This window comes from Falco cherrug, chromosome 6 (genome assembly GCF_023634085.1).
Source record: "Falco cherrug isolate bFalChe1 chromosome 6, bFalChe1.pri, whole genome shotgun sequence".
NCBI classification, from domain to species: domain Eukaryota; kingdom Metazoa; phylum Chordata; class Aves; order Falconiformes; family Falconidae; genus Falco; species Falco cherrug.
The window spans coordinates 69,747,300-69,770,878 of NC_073702.1; the positions used below are offsets into that span (position 1 = coordinate 69,747,300).

Below are 23,579 nucleotides of genomic sequence, written 5' to 3' on the forward strand. Positions count from 1 at the left end.
AACAATCCTTGGATCCTTGCTGTTTTCCAGATAATGAGAAGATGTTTTAAAAGACTAGCATGACAATAAATTGGCCTGTGGAGATTTGGTTTACTAGCTTCTGCAGTGCAGCCTCTGTCTAACTTGAAAATGATATGGAACCTCATAAACATTTTCACAACTTTAAACAATTAGCAACTTATCAAAAGAAAAGACCTGGAGTTTTGTCGACTTTTCTGACATCAGAACTGCTACATATATTTAAAGAATTTAAAACTCCACCCTCCCTCTCTCCATCTCTGGCAAGAACTAACATGTTTGGGTTTACAGAGTGGAACATGAGAGGAGATAATTTCATCGGGTCTCTACAAAATACGCATTGGTTTGGAAAGCTAAGGAGTGAGTGTCTTCACTAAATGTTATCAGGAAGAAAGCAGAGTGCTGTAGTTTCTGATATGGTTATTAACTTTGCCACCTAAGTCCTATTCAACCAGATTAACTGTTAAGAAGTTCCTTCAGGTGGTAAAATCTTCTAGAGTCCACAACAATTGGAACAGAACACATTGTTGGAAAAACCGAGGAAAAAATTCACATTCTGGGAACAGCCTTGAAAGTAATAATATCCTTGTGTTTTAGGGCAACACAAACCAAGCAATCTTATTTATTGACAACTTCTACTGTATTATTAGTGCATTTTTGGTTAGTTTATCAATCATGATATCATATCATGATAGGGCACCAAAGTAATATAGTCCATATTAAAGAATACATATCTCCTTAGAGCTACAGGCAAGGCAGATTAGAACTGTAAACACATGATCAAGTCAAAGAAAAATAAAAGAAAAACTGTGGAAGGTTCCATATGTGCAAAACCCACATACACAAGAAAGGAATCATTTTACCTAAGTTCAGCCATTTAGAATTGGCCAACCAACACTCCAGGCTCTCTATAGACACCACTTCAGTAATACAATCTATGTAGCTTTTTTCGGACAAATTTCTGTACTCTTTCTCTACTGAATTCAAAGGAAATACAGGCTACTACTAGTCATCTGAATTTTACACAGATTAAGTTAGGAGAGGTGAATTCCACACATACTGTTTAGGCATCTTCTTCATTAGGAGGTATGTATGTACACTTCACTCTGAAGCACAGGCAAAGGATATTAAACTTGTTCTCTGGGCAGTTTATCTGCAAACAGAAGCAAATGAAGCCTAAGACATGGCTACCAACATGAAAGAATATGTCTGAGTATGCCAAGCCACTGCTGGATGATTTAGCAGACCACTAGCCATTCCTGGAATGGCTCTACATGGTTTGCCACCAGCTTTCTGCAAGGTTACCTGTTCAACAGCTGCACAGAAAAGACAGGCAATTTAATTACTATGCCTACGAGTGTACAGTGTAGAATAGTTCAGTTTATCATTCTTAATTTTCAACACAGCAAACCAGCCAAACTCTGAACAGAACATGGAATTATTAGGTTTCTCATCGTTTCTTTTTATGGTGTGCTCATTATTTCAAATATTGGAACCTTTTAAATTCTCAGTACTTTTAAAGTTTATTTGTTTGGGACATAACTGTCTGTTTGGTTGGACAGCTGCAATGGTCAGCAACTTCAACTGTCTACAAAGTTAATCAACATGTCTTCTTATAAACATCCAACAAAAGCACATTTTAGTGTCTTCCAAGAGAAATGCAACTATCACTGTATAATTCCTTTTACTGAATGAATTCACTAATCATTTTGATATTAACACTAGTCTGATAATAATACAATTGTTTTATTCTAACACATCTTCTGTGGTTGTGGAAGCTTGTAAAATTCTGTTTGAGACCACACTATATTTAATGAAGTTTTGTTGTAATCTGAAAAATTCTCATGCCCATTAGAATTAAAATACAAGCAAAATGGGAAGTAAAGCAGATGCTTCTCTCAAAATAGAAAGGAAACTTCTAGGAAAAAAAGGAAGAACGGGCACTCTGGTTTACCAACTATATATATGATGTCTGTGTGATTAAGCTATAATTCTTCTTCATGAACATGAGTACAGCTTTCAATTTCATGGCTCTAACCACTGTTGCTTTTGGAGAGGTTCCCTCAGATCAAATAATGCCCTACACAGCTACTGGAAATTAATTTCTCAGAGGACAGCCATGAGTATTGTTGTGTATAAATTAAAGATCATAAGATAATTCAGGTTGAAGAGACCTCAGGACTTCCCTAGTCAAACCCCTTGCTCAAAGTAATGTCATCTCTGAGGTCAGACCACATTGCTTAGAACTTTATCAGTTCTTGAAAACCTGCAAGGATGGAGACTGTACAACCTCTCTGAGCAATCTGTTCCACTGCTTTACTTTCCTCACAGTGGAAAAGTTTCTTTTTATATACAGTCCAAACTTCTTTCAGTTTATGCCTTTGCTCTTATCCTCATGCCATGCATTTCTGGGAATATCTTGACTCTGCCTTCTGGATAACCTTCTTGCAGGTGTTGGGGGCTGCTGTTAGATCCTCACAAGGCCTTCTTTTCCTCAGGCTAGGTCCCTGAGCCTCAGTGCTCCAGTCCTTCAACCCTGACAATCCTGGCAGCCCTCAGCTGAACTTGCCCCAGTTTTTTTAATGTCCTTATTATACAAAATTACTGTATGTGTTCTGTTCACGCTTCCAAATATAACACTTGAAATGCTTCAACGTTCTGTTTGAGTCCTGCAGTATTTTGTTCAATCCACTATTATCTCCAGGAAAAAAGTAATTGTATTTTTTATTGGTTTTTGTGCTACTACTTCCAACCATTGAAGTCAAACAAAATGCATCTTACAGAAGGTGTGGGGGAGGAACCACAGACCTAAACATCACTCTTAAAAATCCATTTTTAAGAGGTTAAAGTCATGTTAAGGAAGCCTAACTGACTACATCATTCTGTGATATGCAATGGGTTACTCCCGGTGATGCTTCTATCACACACACAGAAATTTTAAAAATGCTTATAATAAAAAAAAACAAAAACCAACCAAACAAACAAATAAACAAAACCAGAACAAGGTAATAGTAACTTTTCACACTATTACAAAGCCTTAAACGAAAACATCTTCAGTATTTTCCGTACACCTTACATTGAACTGCACTTGGCTGAATCTTGATCACCTACCTGTAATAATGTGAACTGCTTCAAAAATAAGGTATTGCATTTCAAAATTATTACAACTTATGGAATAGAAAGAAAACTGCATTAGCAGTTCTGCAAAGTTGAACGCATCTCTAAAAATGAAGACATAGGAACACACCTTCTCAGGGAACAGCTCAATCTTTAAGAGCAAATCATGAGTACATTTTGTGTTAGATCTGGTGGGCTAGTTGTTACTAGTTTATATTTCCAGGAAAGCCCTTCAGTACTTTTCTGTAACAACTATGATTCCTACTGTTCAGACAGTAAAGATTCTCTCCTGATAGTGCTTTACCTCCTATTGCTCTATGGATGGTCTTTCCCCCTTGATCTTATTTGTAGATCAATACAGGTCCCTGACATTCGGATTCTAACCAACAGCATTAAATAAACCTCATATAGATCATCTAAACGTTTTCATTCCCAAGGCTGTTCTAATCAAAAGGAACATATGCTACTATCCACAAAATAAAGCAAACACTAACATATATAAAAATTTGGAAATCTGCTTGTAATTTTTATTCCTAGAATCCCCTCTCTTGTCTGATCTTTCATTCATCAATACATTTATTCAAGCGTCATTCTTATGACTCTCTTGATTCATGGTTTTTTGAAAGGTGTGTGATCTTTGCCTCAGAGAACTGTTAGCAAAGATGCAAATGCTAACAAAACTCACTGATTTTCTACCAATTTGTTTTTCCTGATTTTAATTATGTCCAAGATAAACTTCACTATAAATCCACTTTATTCTAGTGTTTCACGTTTTACAGTTTCACTTAATCTTTCATTAGTATATTTCTAAGCATATTCCATATGTGGGTTTTTTTTAGGAATGAACCCTAAATGATAATCTGATCTCATTAAATTCAGAGTAACTTCAATAAAATAGACAGATACCTTTATTTTTAAACTAATACAGCTGATTTTGTTACATGAACACACACAGTTTATGTGGGTGCAGAAAAGAACATAATCCTCATATTTTTCTTTCTTTCTCCAGACAAATTTAGTCGCTAAATCTACTACATCATTCAGTATTCTACATCCATGTCTAAAAGACAGAATCAGCATTGATTTCTTTTTACTTCAATAGATTTAAAGACATGTCCTTATAAATGCTTATGAATACTAATAAAATATTTGTTCATAACCAAAGTAAACCTGAGCTTTATCTTCAGCCTTGTGAAACTACATATAAAGCTCTGTATGTTGCAATTTATAAACCAAATAAAAGTTTACTTTAGATGACACAACTGAGCTCGAGACCTTATGATTTACTTCTCATTTAAAGATAACTTCTTTCAAGAACTTCATATCTAAACCCCTGTAAATTGTTTAACAACAATTTCCTACCATTGCTGGTATCTATTCCTAATCAATGACCTTTATCTAAGACAAGTATTTAGTCAATATATAGTCCAAATGTGGAACAGTAAAATGAAAGAAACCTAACCATGGTCAATGCTGAAAGACACAGAGACAATACTCTCTGGTGCAACTTGACATAAATTTCAATAAAACATGTTTATTTTCCTTTGTATATTTAGGTTCTTCATCTATAATGTCACAGGAGTAAACCCAGCAAATGAAGATAGAGAACCCTACTTGTATTAACATTAGTAGAGGAATATTCAATTTTAAAGAAAAAGTTTGTGTTATTATTTTCCTTGTTAATTGCAAAACTGTGGCAAATTAAGCATTTACTAATGGAGATCATTAAGCATATCTTTCCTTTGTACAAAGATACGAAGACCTAACTGTGCCAAAGAACAAAGAAGCCTTTCTAATTGCTCCCAGATGTTGCTATAAATCTTTCAATCCAAGACAGAAACATCTCCTTCCATGAATACAGATTTTAGTTTTTCAATTCATGATCATGCAACAAACTTCAGGCTGAGGACCTTGTATGCATGACAGTGCTTTTTGAACAGAAAGTGGTATGTCAGTGTTTGCATTCCCATATTCAACTGCAAGTTGAAAATAAACGTATCCAACTCTAGCAGATACTCCTATGTGCTTAATATTATTTTTTAAAAAAAAGAAAATTTAAGAATGAAAAACATCCTCAGAGGCAGAAATGGAGCAGAAATATTCATAGGGAACACAGAAGTTGTCAAGATCACAGAGGTATGTTTTCCTGTATTGTGCTTCATAGAGGTATATTCTATTAATGGCAAAAAAATCCAACATCAAACCAACCCTCAAATAAGCTTAACACTCAGAGGACACAAAAATCTTACATCACTTTGTTCTTCAAAGTACCATTACTAAATTGTTTTCTATGTAATTTTATATACCTTGTGTTGGTACACATATTGACAGTAGACTTTAATGTTTATAAATATGCAAGTATGCTGCTGAATTAATTCTCCCTGCCTCTATACACAACCATGAACCAACAGAACTTGGTACTCATGAGTGACTTCAAGTACGTGGACATTTGTTGGCACCATATTGACATGTACTCATCCATCAGGTTCCATAAGAGCCAATTTCAACATGCTCAGAGCCCAGCTATGAGTTATTCCATGGGAAGCATCCATGAAGGTCAAAGGAACTTGCTGGGAGTTATCCAAGAACAACCTCCTGGAAACACAAGAATAGTTCATCCCCTACAAAGTAAAAGGAAAGCAAAAGAAGAAAAGACCAGCCTGGATTAACAATGAGCCTTCAGGTGTGCCTCACACCAAAAAAAGAAACATACCAGCTATGGAAAGGCAGTCAAATACTCATTGAGGACTGCAACAACCTTGCTAGGGCACACAACGATGTAGTCAGGAAGGTTAGGGCTCAACTACAACTGAAATAGGCCAAAGTTGTCAGGAACAATGAGAAAGGGTTCTTTAGACATGTCACCAGTAAGCAGAAGCACAGGGGTGACACAGGCTCATTGCTAAAAAGTTTCCTGATGATACTAAACTGGGTGGTAAGGGATCATGCCAGAAGATAAAGCCATCTTAAAGAGCTGGATAAGCTAGCAAGAACTGTATGCAGTTTTAGAAAGACAAATGCAAAGATGATGTAACCAAAGAGCCCAGTACAGACTAGGATCTGCATGGCTGGGGAGCAGCCTTGCTGAAAGGGAGCTGGAGGTCCTGGTGGACAACAAGCTGAACATGAGCCAGCTGTGAGCTGCTGCAATAACCAAGGAAAATCAGATCCTGGGCTGCATCCCTAACAGGGGCATTACTAACAGAGATAGTGATGTAATCATCCCACTCAACTCAGCACTTGTCAGGCCACACCTGTAGTACTCTGTCCAGTTACAGTCCCCCACAATTCAAAAAACACACAGACACACTGGAGAGTCCAAAGAAGCACCACAAAGATGATCAAAGGGCTGGAAAATCTGCCCTCTGAGGAAAGACTGAAGGAGCCAGGTCTTTTCTCCCTGGAGAAGAGAAGGCTCAGAGGGAACTTCATCACAGTACTCCAGTACTACAAACAGGAAGGAGGCTCTCTTTTCATAAGGAGCTACATGAGGAGGGCAAAGGGTAATGGGTACAAGGTACAACAGAAGAAGTTTCATCTCAATAATATTTTTTTTTACAGTAAGAACAATCACTGGAACAACCTCCCCAGGAATATGGTGGAGTTGTCATCACTGGAGGTTTTCAAGACACAATTGGACAGGGTGCAAGACATTTTCATCTTGGCTCCCTTTCCCAGTGAAGGTTGGACAAGATGATCATTCAAGGCCCCTTCTAACCTGGACTGTTCTACAGTTCCATGAAATCCACCACTGGCCAAAAGGTATCTATAGGTATGTCAGTTTTCTCCAGGGAGTCTAGGACAGTCCATTCAGGAAATTTTGTGGACATCACCTTCTAAATTAGTCTAGCAACTTCATAAAATAACAGGCCAGCAGGCCTCCACCTGCTACCTTGATTTTCCCCAGCTTAAATTCTTGATATATATTACTGCAAAACTACCTGCACAGGAAGACCCCCTACTTCCAGCATCCATGCTAACATGAATCATGCTTGTGTGAAGCACCTAGGGACTAGGGACAAAAATGATGAGCACTGTAACAACAAAGAAAAATGGGTGGAGGTGTGGGGTGGTGGTGTCAGTTTGAAGATGAATAAATGAAAAAAAAATCCTTTTCAGCAATCCTGCAGGCAAGAATATTCCATCAGATACAAAATTATTTTTATTCAGATTTTAACTACAATCTTACTCCAGCTTTGGAATTACACCAGAATAACTGTCCTCTATTTTAAAAAAATAGAAGAAATCCAAAATAGTCTAAAACTAATATCGTCTATCTTTTATGTAAACATCGAGAACAATCATATCATCAGGCATACACAATTTGCAAAGTGGTATTTCCTGAACTATGTCATTTATCATGAAAAGACTGAAAAAGGATTTCCCCCTGTGCTCAGGAATACCTTGAAATTCTCTCTTTGCTCAAAGTAAGAGAGCAAAGGAGTGTAACAAAGTAACTTACATAAAACTACTGGGTTTTTACCAATGACCTCTGAAGTCCCATTTAAAGAACTTACATGCTTCATGTTTACTGCCAAAGTAGCCCTGTTGACTTCAACAGGACTACTGACAAGATTTGTATTGCTTTTTTCAGCAAGAAAGCCCAGTGAACATTTTGTTGAATGGAGACCTCAATGAACAGCTCCATAAACAGATGGGTTGAATAATGCATCCATTGCTACACATGAAAAAGAGAGATAAAATGAGATTTTGTGTTCATAAACAATCTTGAAAGGAACTACAGGCACAGAATATCCTTTGCAAAATAATACTTTTCCAGTAGCATTTCACCACTAGGCTTGAATAAATGTTTCTATAGCATCAAAATAATTTTTTTTAAAAAAGTTTAATATTTATTTCCAGAACATTTCATAGCCTCTCATTATCTGAAATGGGATACAGCCTTATCTCTGCTATTAACATACTATACATATACTCAGGCCTTAGGAAGTGGGAGTATGAAGAGTATAAAAACTAATATCTGAAATCTCTGTTTCACAGCATCATGATACTTAATTCTCTTTAGTGCATTCAGGATGTTATTTTTTCACCTATTTCCTATGCTGAATGTGGCTTGGGACAGCAAAGGCCTCAGGTTCACAAATAAAATATATAATAATGAAAGCACATTAATTTTGTTTCCAGCTTGGCATAAAGGTATCCAGATGCAGATTCAGATTGCTGCTTGAATTTTCCTAGGCACTGTTTAATAGCTCTGTATGTGTGCTTGTGGCAACTGTATTCCCACTAGACTGTTTAAGTGGAAAATACATTCACTGCTACAATTCTAGTTGGAAGTTTGATTAAACTGCCTAAATGCAGACATATAGCACCATTTGAAATATTCAAAAATATGTGAAACATCCACAGAAGGTGGGCAGTTATGACTTTCGACTTATAGGAGACCTGTGGTCTTCTGGAGGGGGAGGTAGAAGCCAGGCACAATATCCTGTGGCATCTGGAAAGCACTAAAATTGAGTCCACGATGTTCTGGACAGGAAATGGTGTTTCCCTTGGGAAATTAATTTAAACAATAACTAGATACTTGATCTGGATGCAGGTTCCAGTGAACTCTGCATGTAATATATGAAGCTGTTTAAAATTAGAAATAGTATGCTGCAGCTTAAGGAGATACAAAAAAAAAAAAAAGATTTATAGGGAGAATATCTTTCATTAGACAAATCTGGATGCATCTGGAAATGGAAAACATGGAAAAACATTCAAGCACATACTCCTTCAGGTCTTTAGAAGAGAGGGCGGTATGCCAGGCGCTTGCTTATTTCTACCAGCTATGTCAACTGGTCTAATAATTAGTAGGTATTAATTAATAACAGAAAGAAATAACACATTCTTGGTTTTCACAAATTGGAAGTATATAATGAATGAAGACTATTAGAACTCAGCAAAACTGTGCTCAAATTAACTACCTGAATATTCAGAGACAAATAATTACATATTATTTACACTCTTTTTCACTCCATTATAGTATGTAGTATTTAATACTCCATTGGGGGGGGGAGGCAGGGGGAATAAGTCAGCTCTTCAGTTTGTCTCATTATAATCTCTAAGCCTGAGTTCATGTAGCAAACTAAAGGTTAGCCAAATTCCACACATATAAGGACCAAGATTTTACCCAGGATGTACTTTTAAACCTCACTGTTGAACTGAGTACATACCAGCCCTAACAGGCAGTGCCGCTGTAAAGATGATGAGCACACAAAGGGCTAAATTGATGGTCTCTTCTCTCCACAAATTGATTTCTGTTGCTGCTTAATTTAGCATGGCTACACTGTCACCATACCACATCTTACAACTGTAGCCATAATGATTGCTAGAGTTTTTTATTCCTGCAAATAAATCTGCTGATTAACAGCTTTAGTTGATTATGCTGCTTCTAAAGACAACGTTGTTTAACCATAATAGCAAAGAAATACAAGAAAAGTAATCTTGCTTTCGGGTCACTTCTGAAAAGTTATAATACATACAGTGTATAAATAAACTATTAAACTGAATTTTGTTAATGTATATCCTACGAAAACTCTTCTTTACAGATTATGGTATACTGGATTACAGTCCTGAGACAAAGTTTCATAGAGTGCAGACACTTTCATATTTCCTGAGTAAAGGCATTTAAGTTCCTATTTCAAAAAACAACCTATGCTTCAGCTAGTCTTCCAGGCTGCATAAGAGATTTTGCAGGTTGTACAAGCTCTGCCATTTCCCTACTTGCTGTTACAGAGTTCCCTCTGTTACTTTGTAAAGATGCAGCAGGAGGGTTCTAACATGAAAGCATTATATAAATCCATGTTAATCTTCTGTATTTATAAATATGTGCAGACATGCTCAAACCACATCTGGAACAATTCAATGAAATCTTCCATAGGAGAGAAGCTGCAGTTTCTACTAAATGCTATACAAGATTTGGGCATATCTTTCCTTTGGGATAGGATCACAAGTTTCTGATAGATCCTGTCTCTTAAAACACCCAGAAAGACTACATACGTATAGGAGTCAAATATTTAATAATGCGATTAATTCTCAAAATAGCTGAAATATCATTTCTAAAACATCTTACAGTATGAAATCCAGCATAGTCCCTAAACTCATGAAGTTAACTGTGCCTAAGGGAGATTCCTAGCTTGTAATGCAGTAATAAGTAATTGTTTAGTCTTTCCTTTGAAGTACACATTTGCTGCCACGCTGTTTTACTAAACACATCTCATCAGCAAATCCAGAAAATTCCTTTTGCTAAAGGGATAATTATAAAGCTGTCTACATAACAAGCTATCCTCTTTGAAGCTCTAAATCAGAATTTGAGGCTGTATTTCTATAATGATTTTTTTTTTATTATTATTTTATGGATCTTTTCACTCTCAGGAACCTTCACAGCACCTTTTTCTCATCAAATCCTTTTGTCCAGTCACAGTGCCTGCTAGCAGTTACTAAATTTTTATGTAACTAGCTATCTCAAATATAACTGTTATTTCCATATTGTTAGGTAAGGATAAGAAATTGCAGTTTCACACATATCCTTTTACTGTTAGAACTAATTACTAATTTATAACGAGTTATTCAACTAATTGCAAGTCTTATCTTCTATAAAATAACTTCATTGCTAAATTAAAGAGATTACCATTTCAAATCAAGAAAATAAACAGGTGTGAAACAATTTATTATTTTTTAAAAATTAAAGCGTACCCTAAGGAATTAGCAGGAAGTAAAGCAGCTGTAGATTCTGTTAACACTGCTAGGTAACCACCTCAATTTTATTAAAGCATTAACTCGACAAGCTTAAAAATACTATACTTGCAATTAATGCATTCTTTTTTTACTCCCAAGTAACTATGAAAGTGTTTGCCTAAAGGAAAACAAAACTAAATTTTAGAACTTTCTATCTCAGTGCAGGATTTTTACATTGTGTAATAACTTCACTATCTGTATCAGTTTGTACAGTCATTGAAAATCCTGACACCAAGGATGAATAGAGTAAGTCAAACTCCAGAAGTGTGCTGAAAGAAAATGCTGCATGACACGATAATTTTTTTGTTTCCTTTGGGAGTAAATTAAAGCAATGAATTTTAAATAACACTGCACAAGAAACTACAAGATCGGGGTAAAGAACAAAATTAGATTAAGAAATAAACTGAACTAAACATACAAAACACCAGTATTGCTACTAGAATGTATTTCCAGTTTTGCATCTCTCTAATTTCTTGAATCAGTAAGAGCTTAATTTTAACATTGTTCGGTTATCTAATCTAATCTCTTATCACTGCTTTGTTTTTTTCTTCACATTTTTTCTTGACTCAAGCTGCTTACCTAAACTATGATTAAAATGGATCAGAGACACCTAGATTCAAATTCCTGTGGGTCTTTTTGTTTGTTTATTTGGTTGTTTGAGCAGCGTATTGAACCTGGGAAATATATACTTGTCTTTCATAGCAGTAGAAGAGTGCTCTCGGTATTATTCATGTCCAGTTATCTGACATGGGAGTTATTTATCTTTCTGATGAAAAACATCATTAAGCCATGGTTATATCATGATTAAAAAAAAATGAATCCCTTTTTCTAAATCCAGATTTTTAAGTTTCAGATGGTCATGAGCTACAAGTGCCATGGTTTCATTGCCTTCTTTACCCTCTTAATCTCCCCCAATCTTGTCTATAATGCAAGAAGTATACTTTTCAACTCTATTGCTTAACCAAATTAGTTCAACATGATTCAAAAAGCTTCACCAAAAGTAAGCCAAAGAACTCTGGTGATTATTGGGCTCTTTCACCTGATTACAGCTGGCTGTTTAGCATGGCCTTCATGCATTGGTCCAATTCATTACAGGGTTTTAGGGTTTTTCAAATACATGGATTTAAAAAAAGGTAAATACACCACTGTTGTCCATCCATACTCACCCTTCAACCATTCTTTTCTTTAGCAATTCTTTGTCTTACCATTGCATTCAACAAAACTTCTGAGAATATTTAACTAACATTACCACAAAGCTAAGGTGAACATTCAGATAAACTAGACTTCACAGGACAGTCATAAGATCTGGACATTGAGAGGTCACTTAGTGGAAGTTTTCTTACAATGAGGGGAAACAGAGAGCAAAGAGTATAATATATAAATATGTCCCCCAAAATTTTTGGCTGTACAAATACAGAAAGCTAATTAGGGGAAATATCTACATATTCACAAATCCAACATTATTCTTTCATTTCATTCTCAAATTACAGTGCAATTATAACTTCCGTCTTTTTCCTGTATCCCTCAAAATGCCTAGTTTCAAAATTAATTTCCTAGACAGCTCTGTGGAGTGAATGCATTTGTATATTCTTTAACTTAAAGACAACATATGAAGGCATTAGCATTTTTCCTCATGATCTTTGCATCTTTTTTACAGTTATTTAAAGAAAATATCCTTGGATATCTATTCTCCTTATCCAAGGAAGTCTATACACCAGCTTTTAAAAATTTCAAATCTTTATTCATAAAATCTCATCTCTGTTTTTTTGAATCAGATTAAAATCTCATACACAGAAACAAACCATAAGCCCATCCTGGGTAGGCAACAAATCTCTGCCTTTTTGCTTTCAGTATTTAACATCACTCTAAATTATTATTGTGAATAGTTTTCATTTACTGAAAAATATTATGTTTCATGGTGGAGAGCTCCTAGGCTTGAAAACCACACTATGTCCAGAAAAGAAATTTTAAAAATATGTAAAAAAAATTAATGAGAATTAAGAGTGAAAATAAAAAGTGCACGACTAAATAATGATCCATTCTGCTAGGCAACCTACAAAACATATCAGACCCAAAATATGATTTTTCTGAGGAAAAAGCTTTAATTTTGATCTTAGCTATAGCTATTCAAGTACCACAGTGCTTCCCTGCACCTGCCATATACAGCTACTAAAACAAACATTGAAGAATAAAATTAAGTCAGAATAGAAAAAAGTACACTCTTTTCTATGTAAGATGAAAGCAGATAGATAAATTGGATGATAGGCAAAAGCAGTTAGTAAGGAAAACTTCACGTTAACGAAGCAGCAGAGCTTGTTAGGTCATCTTAATTATGCATGCTAATTTCTGACTTGAGGCACAGAAAACTGTGGAAGATTGATAGTTGTTTTTAAAAGAATTCTGAATTCATAACACTTTAATCATGCTCTACTTTGCTTGGTCTGAATCATGGTTGTCATATATAAAAGTAGTAGTATATATATTGTAAGGGTTTGTGTGGTTGGTTGTTTTTTTTCTCTTTTTTTAATGCTTACAAAAACTAAAAAATCAAGTATACCAAAATAAAGTATCTTAAAACTAGTATGTCACACCTCTGCTTTCCAAAATAACTTTCTGTTAATACAGTACAGATTACAGTATTGTTAGAATTTAACAAAAATATTCAGTTGTCATAACTAAGGAGTTTTTTCATCTTGCAGGAAAATCCAGAATTCAAAATTCTACTTTTTGCTCCAGGCTAAATCAAGATGAACCCTTGCAAATCTAAACTTTTTAAAAAATAAAAGCTAAAGTTACTTAATTAAATATTTTTATTTCATCCTGGGGTTTTTTAACTTACTTTATAAATCATTTTTTTCAAGAAGAAATCTTATTCTGGTTGAAAAAGGGTGGTTTTTTTAATGCCAAGTCATTTTGTTCAAGTGGTTGTTAAGTAGCAATCACTTTCAAATTTCAGATTTTAGTGCAAAGTTAGTGAAAAATAACAATAATGAATATATCATATATCAGAGAATCATTTAAAGATCCTCAATCTAGTTGGAAGTTGTTTAGTAACATCATAACACAAGGCTCTATTTCAGACTAGTTTCAGTTTGTACTGCAATTGGCAATGTTGAAATACTTTCAAGGCAGAATGCCTCCACAGAACCACAGGTTTGCCTGACTGAATCTATCATACATTTTGTATACAAACAAACCCATTCATTTTGGTGACATAAAACTCAAATATTTATCATGGAGCAAATCTCAAAACTTTCAGTGATGCTATTCAACCTCTTTTGATTTGAATGCTGTTGATATATAATTAACTAGTCTCTGGGACAGGAATGGGCATGGAAAAAAGTATTCTGCAGATGTCTTTTATTTTACTTTTATGCACAAGTTTCTATAAAGCTGTAAAAGAATTCTAGGCAACTAAATACCCTAGTAGAATGATTAAGCTATAAATAAATGACTGGTAATCCAGTCTGGCAGCTGACCAGCACAATATCTGGTGCTTTTTACCTTAATGATCAGTATATTTAAGGTTCTGATAGATGGAACAAGTTCAAAAGATAATGACCAACCCTGCCCACAGTCTAACTTTATAAATGTGTATTTTGAACTGCTAACATGTGAAATGAGTGGTGAGAAACAGGGAAATGCATTAATTAATGGACATTTACCACCTAGATTGTGACCGATCAGAGCCACTTTAGATTTTATTTGGAAACATGTAAGAAAAGGGAAAAAACAACCCACTTTTAGGGATTGCTGAATTAAGTCAGGAAGTGTAGTGTCAAGTGAAAATTTATTAGACTGTTTATTCTAATCTGAAAATGTCCCACCTTTGGATTTAACAGGAGCATAATAATTACTTATTATTTCATTGGAACTTTTTCACCTAATGGTAAGAAGAAGAAACAAGGAGACAATGAGAAAAAGACAAATGTTAGATACAGTTAATTCCACTAATAAGAAAGAAAAAGGACTGCAATAGATTGGTCTTTGACTTTTCTTCTGGTATTTTCTAAAGGCACGGCTTATTACCTGTGACAGAATTATCATTGACAGGATTATCATTACCATATTCCTGTACTTTTATTATCAGAAACAAGTTATGGCATGTGCCAGTTCCATGTGGTCTTTAGTTTTAACAGCACTATGTATTTCTTTCTGTCACTTTAGTAAGAGAATGGTAATACAAAAACAATGGTCAAAGTAAATAACATACTGCTGAGAATACTTTGAAAAAACCAGCCCTACAGATGTAAGAAATAAATATAATCTTTAACTAACTTAGTAAACTATACCATGATATACATGCATTTCTACACAAGTGTGTGACAGATATAAAATGGTACAAATATAGTTGAATAACAACACATTTAAGTTGTTATTTGATGTTATGAGGATAAGCACCACTTTGATTATCATCAGACAAATAAGGAAATATGAAAGAACCATCAAAAGTATAAATTAAATCTATTACTATGTGAGTCATGATAGAAAAACCTCTTCAATAAAAGTAGATCACTGAGACTTCCTCAGGACTCCTATGTACCATATTAAAAGTATATTCAAAAATTTATTTCAAAGTCACCAACTAATTTAGGCTTTAGTAGAAATCATATCCAATTCTTATAAACATTTACAAGCAAATCTTTTCTCACAAGAAGTCTGTGTAAAGAAAACACATATAGTCTGACACAACACACAAATTATTTCCAACATTTCCACAGATTTTCTGGAGGTACAGAAAGAACAAAGCAAATTGTACTTTTCTAAATCATAGAATGGATTTAGTTTCTTCATCATACAAATAAGTCAACATTTATTAAATAATAATAGAATGATTAAATATGGTAGCATTCATTAAATAGTTTAAATTTGTTTTTCCAAAGCCGAAACAAAGAATCCTAACAAAATCTAAAAGCAGAGTAAAATATAATGGAAATTTTTTTTTTCATTACTAATCTTCTTGGATGTGCTAAAGCATCACCCTTTCCAGAGCTGTCCTGAAGAGCAGCCTAGAAACAAAGGAAAAACTATCCTAATTGAAGTCAACAGGATCCACACACTTGAAAATTTGACTTGGAACATTACAAAGAAATGAGATGAAATTTTAGACCCACTTTCTTATCACATTGGGATACCAAAGGTCAGATAATTGTAAGACAAATTACATACTAATTAGAGAGTTATACAAACTTACAGAAAACAAGGATTAAGACTGTGAATCATAAATAAGGAAATGCTATGTCAGAGTTAAACTGATAGTTCTAACTCTGTCATGATGGCTAAGTCGATTTACATATAGTGGAAAAGTCAGAGGAAGAAGGACATAATACAAACACCACCAGAGCTTATAAATTTTGAAATCCATAACTGCCTGGGTTTTACACCGTTGCAGCCAGTTAGGCTTCATTGAGGTCTCTAAATGCTCAGAGATACACAAACTTCAGGTTTTTATTTAGCAAATTCTCAAGTTTCAGGTGTTAATACCTGATTAAATGGCATTTAGCTATGTTGCTTGAACTAAATGTTCTCCTATTAAGCAGACTTATTGAAAATATTTTTCTAAATAAGCTGTAGTCATTATCAAACAGTGAAAATAAAATTACCTGTTCAGCCCATATCAGTAACGAGTATTCCATAACACTAATATTTGTGTAAAATCTTTAATTCTTGAGCGCATTTCTGACTTTAAATACACATGAACAACAGTGAAATGGAAGTCAGATTTTACAAACTTAACAATTTTATTGATAATAAGTCAATAAACTGACTTGACTTATTTTATTCTAAGCACAGGAAGAACTTTGTGCAATGATATCATGACATAACTTTCTTTTACAGATTCCAAACTGACATCCTGTGAATATTTTACCTATATCTGAGGGCCAAATTATAAAAGCTTTGTAAGCACCTAACACTTGTCAAAATCATTAGGCCTTTAAATATCCTTTAAATTCTATCTGTATATCTCAGGTATCTAAAAGCCAGGTAATCAAAGCACATTTAGATACTTAATCAACATAAAGAATCCCCATAAAATAATCATCACAGTCGATATGAATACTTGGTTCCACTTAGATTTACAAAGAGGTCTCTTAAGTGTCCAGAATAGAAATCAGTGTGTTTTTCATGCACTTCTTTTTCTATCCTGAAGCAAAGTAATGGTGTAAAGTATGGCCTAACACAGTCATATACCAGCAATAACAGGCTTCTGCCGCACATCGGAAGTTTGTCTGAGAATGGCACTTTCTTTGCAGCACCACAAAAGATGAAAAACACGTAACTTGCCCAGAGAACTCTATTCCAATAATTATTATTCTATGGTTTTATTTACCATGGTCCTATGTTTTTATAAAGTAATTATTGCTACTGATCTTGGTAACTATATGAAGTTTTGAGATCAGTCATATCTTTGGTCAATGCATAATATATATAACTACAATGAGTGAGATTAACTGCTACAAATTTTAAATTAAAAAAGGTAAAAATCAAAGAATTAAAGTATTCATGCAAACAAGGAAGAATGAAACAATGACTTACAACAATAAGCAGCAGTTATATGTAAACCAGATGCATACATGACATACTTCTAGAATTTTGGGTGGCTCATTAGCTTATTTGAAATCATTTAGAGAAAATAACAATGTAACTTTTAAAGTACTATATAATAGGATCTTAAAAGTGCAGCCCAACAGAACTAGTAAATAAATTAAATTTAAAATGTTTCCAGTTATGTTCAAGACACTACATATAACAGGCAAACAGAACAAAGGAGTATTTTTCTCTAAGAAGGGTAGTTTTCTAAAAACAAGACAAAAAGGAAATTAACTTTTTAAAATATTGGCATTTAGCATCTAATGTCTATAAAATCTTTAAACCTTATCAGTAGAAAAAAAATTATTCAAAAGATTAGCTATGTTATGTGGCTCAATTAACACAGTCTAGATAACTGATAGATAACTACAATACCGATCTTCAAGAGGCAGAATTTATTATTTAAATTTACAGAATTTAAACACGAGAAGTGTTTTAATGAAAATAATACCTAAAAAGAAGCAGAAATCTATCAGCAAAGATGTTACAAATCATCCCAGGCCAAAACAGAAAATTAGACCTTTCAACAAATTTGAAAACTAAAGAGGTCCTAATGTAGGATATGTTTTAAAATAAATCCCTTCCAATGTTATAATTCTAGATTAAATTCCAACTGGTGAGCTGAAACTTACTGAAACCTAGGAATGAAATTTTATTTGCATGAATGTAATTGTGATTTTCATGACCTGAAGTGAGGCCAGTGAATAGTGGCAATGGAAGGAAAAAAACAACCAGGCAGACTAATTAGCTGCATGAAGACATCAGAACTGGAAAAGACAGTAAGGTGTTATTTATAATATTCATAAAATATAAAAGAAAATAATTATGTAGAAATGAAATAGTACACATTATAAATTAATGAATCTTAAATGAATAAGATACAAAGCACAGAGAAAGAGCAAACTGATTTAGCTTGATTTTGGGGAAATTTGATATGATCTCATACAATATTTTCACCAACAAAGTAGGGAAATGGACTAGATGAATTAAACATTTACAATGGGGCATTATCTTGTGAAAAAAATACAGTATGTGTAATTTTGAAAGAAAATTAATATGGTTACGTATTCAGTCTACAGAATATTAACAGAAACACCGTCATTACTCTCCAACTCATGTTTACAATAATATTTGGTCTCATACCCCTGAAAACGTCTAGTAACAGAAATAGAAATTTTAAAAGTTTTTTTTTAACTTCACAAGCATATATTAAAAAAGGAACTAAACACTGATATTCATACCGTCATAAATCCATCCAGCAAACCTGAATCAGGCTTAGGAGGCGCTTGCAACCGCTCCATAGACCACTTTTCAATGATAGATGACACCTGGGTATTTTCCGTGTTTAGAATTCTGAATCCTGTCATATTAACACCACTATAACGATAGGGTTCTACATCCAAGGCAAACAGGTCCTGAAAAAAAATGACCATCATATAAATTCTTTAATACACTGCAATTTCTATTTCAATTGTTAGATCATGTCCCCAGATGAGAGTACTGAAATTTGCAGGAGTAGCAGTGCTGTATGTGCCTGGAAGTATGCTCTGTTTATCTGGAGGCCTATGTCTATGAGTAAGCAGCTCAGCTGACCCTATAGTGGGAGTAATCTGATTCACAGAGGAAGAACAGCTTCAACTGCCATATTTAAAAAAAAACAAAAAAACAACCCAAAACTTCTAGGAAATGCTAAGCGCAGTTTCAGTACTGTATCCATTACTAGTTAGGCTTAAATACTAGAGTTAGCTTAAATATTGCTATTAATTGTTAAAAATATTATTAATAAATGCTACTTCTTTGGCTTACCAGAACAGACTTAAAATCATAAAATAAACAGAACAAGAGTTTCCCTGCACTTTCAGTCTCTATGAACTGTGAACATGTTGATCTTCAGAAAACAGTGAGGGGAGAGGGAAAATGTACATGGCTTTAAATTTAACCAAAAGCGTTTTTCACAGTTATCAACCATACTCCCCAACATGGACATATCTTTGACTAGAAATTTGTCTTTGCAAGAATAAATTTTGCCAAGGAATACATTTTCAATAGATATGTACACCTATTATGTGTAAATTTAGCCCCACAACATATGCAAAGGCAAATACAAATTAATAAAAAGAAGAAAATCAAATTTTAGATCAAGCAAGCAAATTCAAGATTATCCAAGTTCTTCGACAGAATCCTTAACAACAATGTAGAACCAGTACTTGACTTCAGGAAACTCAGGTCTAAGATCAAGTTTTGAACATGGCAGGTGGGGGGGAAATTAAGTTGAAAACTAGGCCTAGCTATGTGCATTATAAACAAACTTTTATTTGGTTTACTTTCATTTTCTATTTAAATATTTTTAAGTGATGTAATCAATGTTATACCTAAGACATTACTGTCCTAGAACATAATTTTAGTTTCATTGAACATAGAAATTCCCCATATAATTCATACTTGGTCATTCATCTCAGTTTTAATGTATTTTTTGCTGACAGTTTACTATATTGTAAATTTCCATGAAATTGTAGTGTTAGGTGAAATATTTGCCTGAATCCATTTTGTTTACTGGCTAGAAAAGAAGGAGATTAAATCTGTAATGTGGAAAACCAAAACAGAATTCATTATTCATTGTTAACATTACTAAGCCCACAAAAATATCAACTAGTTATCAATCACTACCTATTTTTAATTATAGCTAGTAAATATGATACCATTTTCCATGTATAATACCTTAGATATGTAGGTGTAAAAATGCTTCTAAGTCACTCATGTACAAATAACCTAATTCGTCCTTTTTCTAAAGAAATCAGAGATTTTATTGCCAAAGAAAGGTCGAACATAACTAGAACTATGTTACATCTCTCTCTTTAAAAATTCTCAGCTTTTACTGTGAAAGATGTCAGAACCTCAGATGCAATTATTTAATCCAAACACATTCATGTTTACACTGGAACATAATAAATATACACACAATAACTTGCCTATACTATAAATACACATAGGTTGGTGTATTAATGAGCTACTACTACATTAGACACTGAATCAATCAAGAGAGGAATACACAAAAGACTGCTGTAAACACTGTGACTGGAAAATTTATGACAGGACTGTGTCAGGTAAGAAGCAATTAACATATCAAAACAATTAAATTCTGATGCAAGCTCCAAAGCTACATTGCAAAATCAAAATCTATCATCCATTTGTGCACACTAAGTTATACTTTGATAGCTCCAACTCAATATAATACTTGTCTCTCCTAAAAAAACCTAATGTTCTAATTAGGAAATAACAGAAAATCCTGATTTTTAAACATAGTTTTAAGAATAAAAAGTAAATGCCACTGGACAGCTCTACCACTCATAGAAGCAATTTTCACCAATAGCAGAATGAAAACTTAAAAAATAAAAAATCCCTTGAGACATCTAGAATCCATTTTGATAGACTAATGAGGGAAATCCTGTTTCATGCAATCTTAAATCCATAAGTGATAGAAAAACTTACCCTTCTAAAATAATACAGGTACTTGTACAGGGTATTTTGCTTTTAGAGTTCTAATGAACTTCAAAAATTATTTTGCTTTCTATTCAACAATCTTTTTCCATACTAACACTTTCCATTCCACAAAACTTCTGTTTTGTGATTCTGAGATGAACTTTCCATCCTACTGTAAGGACTTAAACATGCATGCAACTTTAAACATAGGTCACTTCCAGCATGGTTTTACCAAGGCACATCTGTCTCATGCTTGAAATTGCTTGCATTTTAAGAACCTTAATGAACTGTAATCTAAACACACAAATTTGAACACAATGGAAAACAGAAATGAGCACACTGTATTTTCTAAAGTTTTACCAACATTTAAACTGTGTCTTATGCTGTGGTAAGCAGCAAAAAAAGGTCTTCACATACTTTTATGTTTTGTAGGAGCATTCACATTTTAAATGTTTATTTATTGCAAAAGTTAAATCTGATGGTTCCAAGAATGACCAAATCCCTTCTTAGTTACTTTTACAATGGACATCAAAGAATATTGCATAATTCATATGCCTAAAAAGTTCATGTGGACTATTAAATAAAATACTGCTAATATTCACATCAAATTATTCAGGAATCATATGACAGTGAAGACCTTGTAAATGACCTTCATTTGACCATCATATGACTTGTAAAATGTTGGGTTAAAAATATGGAATATGACTAAATTTAAAATGTCATAATCTTCACATAGAAATAGTGAAAGAAGAAAAAGGACAAAATTAACAATATAAATAATCAATTATGAGTTGTATACTTAACCCTGCTTGAAAGTTAAAAACTGCAGTGCTACAAAGTCAGTTGCATTTTCAGGTGTGTCAGTTCCCACAGCATACTGTTGAACAATAATTAAATCATCCCGATGAGTTTTCACTTGAAGTAAGAAAACGCAACAGAGAAAACATCTTGTATTCACACCCCATTCCAGAGAGACCTTTTTCACTTTGTCAAGTAATATAATTAAAGGAAAGTAACATCTTTGTTAGGTGTCATCACTACATTTACATAAGCCACTTACCAGTGTGGTAAAGATATAGTGATAGTATTCTGTCATCATTCCCATAGCTAAAGCCTTGAAAAAATAAACAAAAGATTAATCTTTCTGAGGTCACAAAATACATTTTTATCACACTTACATGGCAAATGAAAAACTGCAAAAACCACTACTGGGATCAGACTACAGGGTTGGAATTATACTAAAATTAGGTCAAGCAAGTAATTTCCTAGCAGTTAGAGCAGATTACTGACTATTAAAGGAATTTATGAACCAGATCTTCTGATAGAAAGAATATTATTAAACTGTTTAGTACAGTAAATGTGAAAAAGGCTTATAGTTTTACATACTAATGGACGCATTAAGTTGCCACACAAAATTTGAGTTGAAAATATTTTCATTCATTATTGAACTCTTCCCTTAATAAGAATAACCTAATAGGAAATAATTTTCTATTTTGATGAATATGAGTATACATTTAAAAGAAGGACCCAAGCTTATATAATATGTGTGTATATTTTTTTAGCCATGGAAGAAAATACTTGAGTCAAGTTTTGAACAGCAAGATACATATTACTTCAGTAAAAATGAAAAATAAATGTTCACAGTATTACTCTATAAACTCAGATATCTATCAAGTACCTTCATGTGACTTGCTAAGTATGTAATACCAAATAGGTTTTGATCAATTGTGTATTTTAAAATATTCATACTTTTAACAGCATAAGAACAAATATTTGTAGATACAATTTTAAAGCAATAAACTATGGAAGTCTCATCACTTGTATTCATTAAGGGCATTTTCACCTGAAAAGCATGTATCTTCATGCTCTGCACAAAAGTATCCTTAGACTAGTATGATTTATTCAATGATTTTGGTATCTACAGTGAGTTTTACCTAATTTTAACACTGAAAAAAAGCTACACTATTAAGCAATAATTCCAGGAATTATGAATGGAATTTTTTGCCAAGTCAGTACCAGATACACCTCCTTAAACACACTGAAGGTAACAACTATACAAATGTCACAATACCACAATTTGTATACAAAAGATCTATCAGCATTCTGAAGGTTGTGGAAGCCTTTTTACTTGTGACATTGCCTGAAAATTGATAAAATTCCTAGTCTATATGTCCTTTTCCAAAGAAAAGTTAAAAGCTAAAATTAACTCCAAATATCAGCTGCAGATCAGATTTTGTATTTTAGAGAAGACTGACAAAAAATACAACACTGTTCCAAAGGATACTTATACTTGTGTATTTAGAATTCCACAATAATATTTAGACCTGCAATATAGCGTGCTTGTAGCATTTTATATTTTCTAAAACACAGGAAAACCATTACCTCATGAGAAATATTACAACTTCATCAGAAATTGTACAACTATAAACACTGTTAGCTTTTTAAAGAATTGTCTTTTTGTTTCTTAAAAAAGCCAAGGTATCTTCCTCTGTGTATGTAAGACATTTGCAGTCCCCTGTTATCTTAACTGCTTATAATCAGGTCTTTCATACTTCACAGAATCTCCACACAAGAATGTCCTACACATGTTCCTGATTCTGCTATGTGCCATTTCACTGGCCTCTCAAGGTTCT

The 23,579-nt window shown here is 33.6% G+C and overlaps 1 protein-coding gene across 1 annotated transcript in view; it reads right to left on the reverse strand.

Moving 5' to 3' along the window:
- Positions 1-23,579, reverse strand: part of GRIK2 (glutamate ionotropic receptor kainate type subunit 2) — a 416,307-nt gene that overhangs the window by 229,190 nt on the left and 163,538 nt on the right. The window contains exons 6-7 of the mRNA XM_055714896.1: positions 22,007-22,060; positions 18,708-18,881 (exon numbers count right to left, since the gene is read on the reverse strand). Of these exons, the coding sequence (XP_055570871.1) occupies positions 18,708-18,881; positions 22,007-22,060 (228 nt within the window). The remainder of the gene's footprint in view (positions 1-18,707; positions 18,882-22,006; positions 22,061-23,579) is intronic.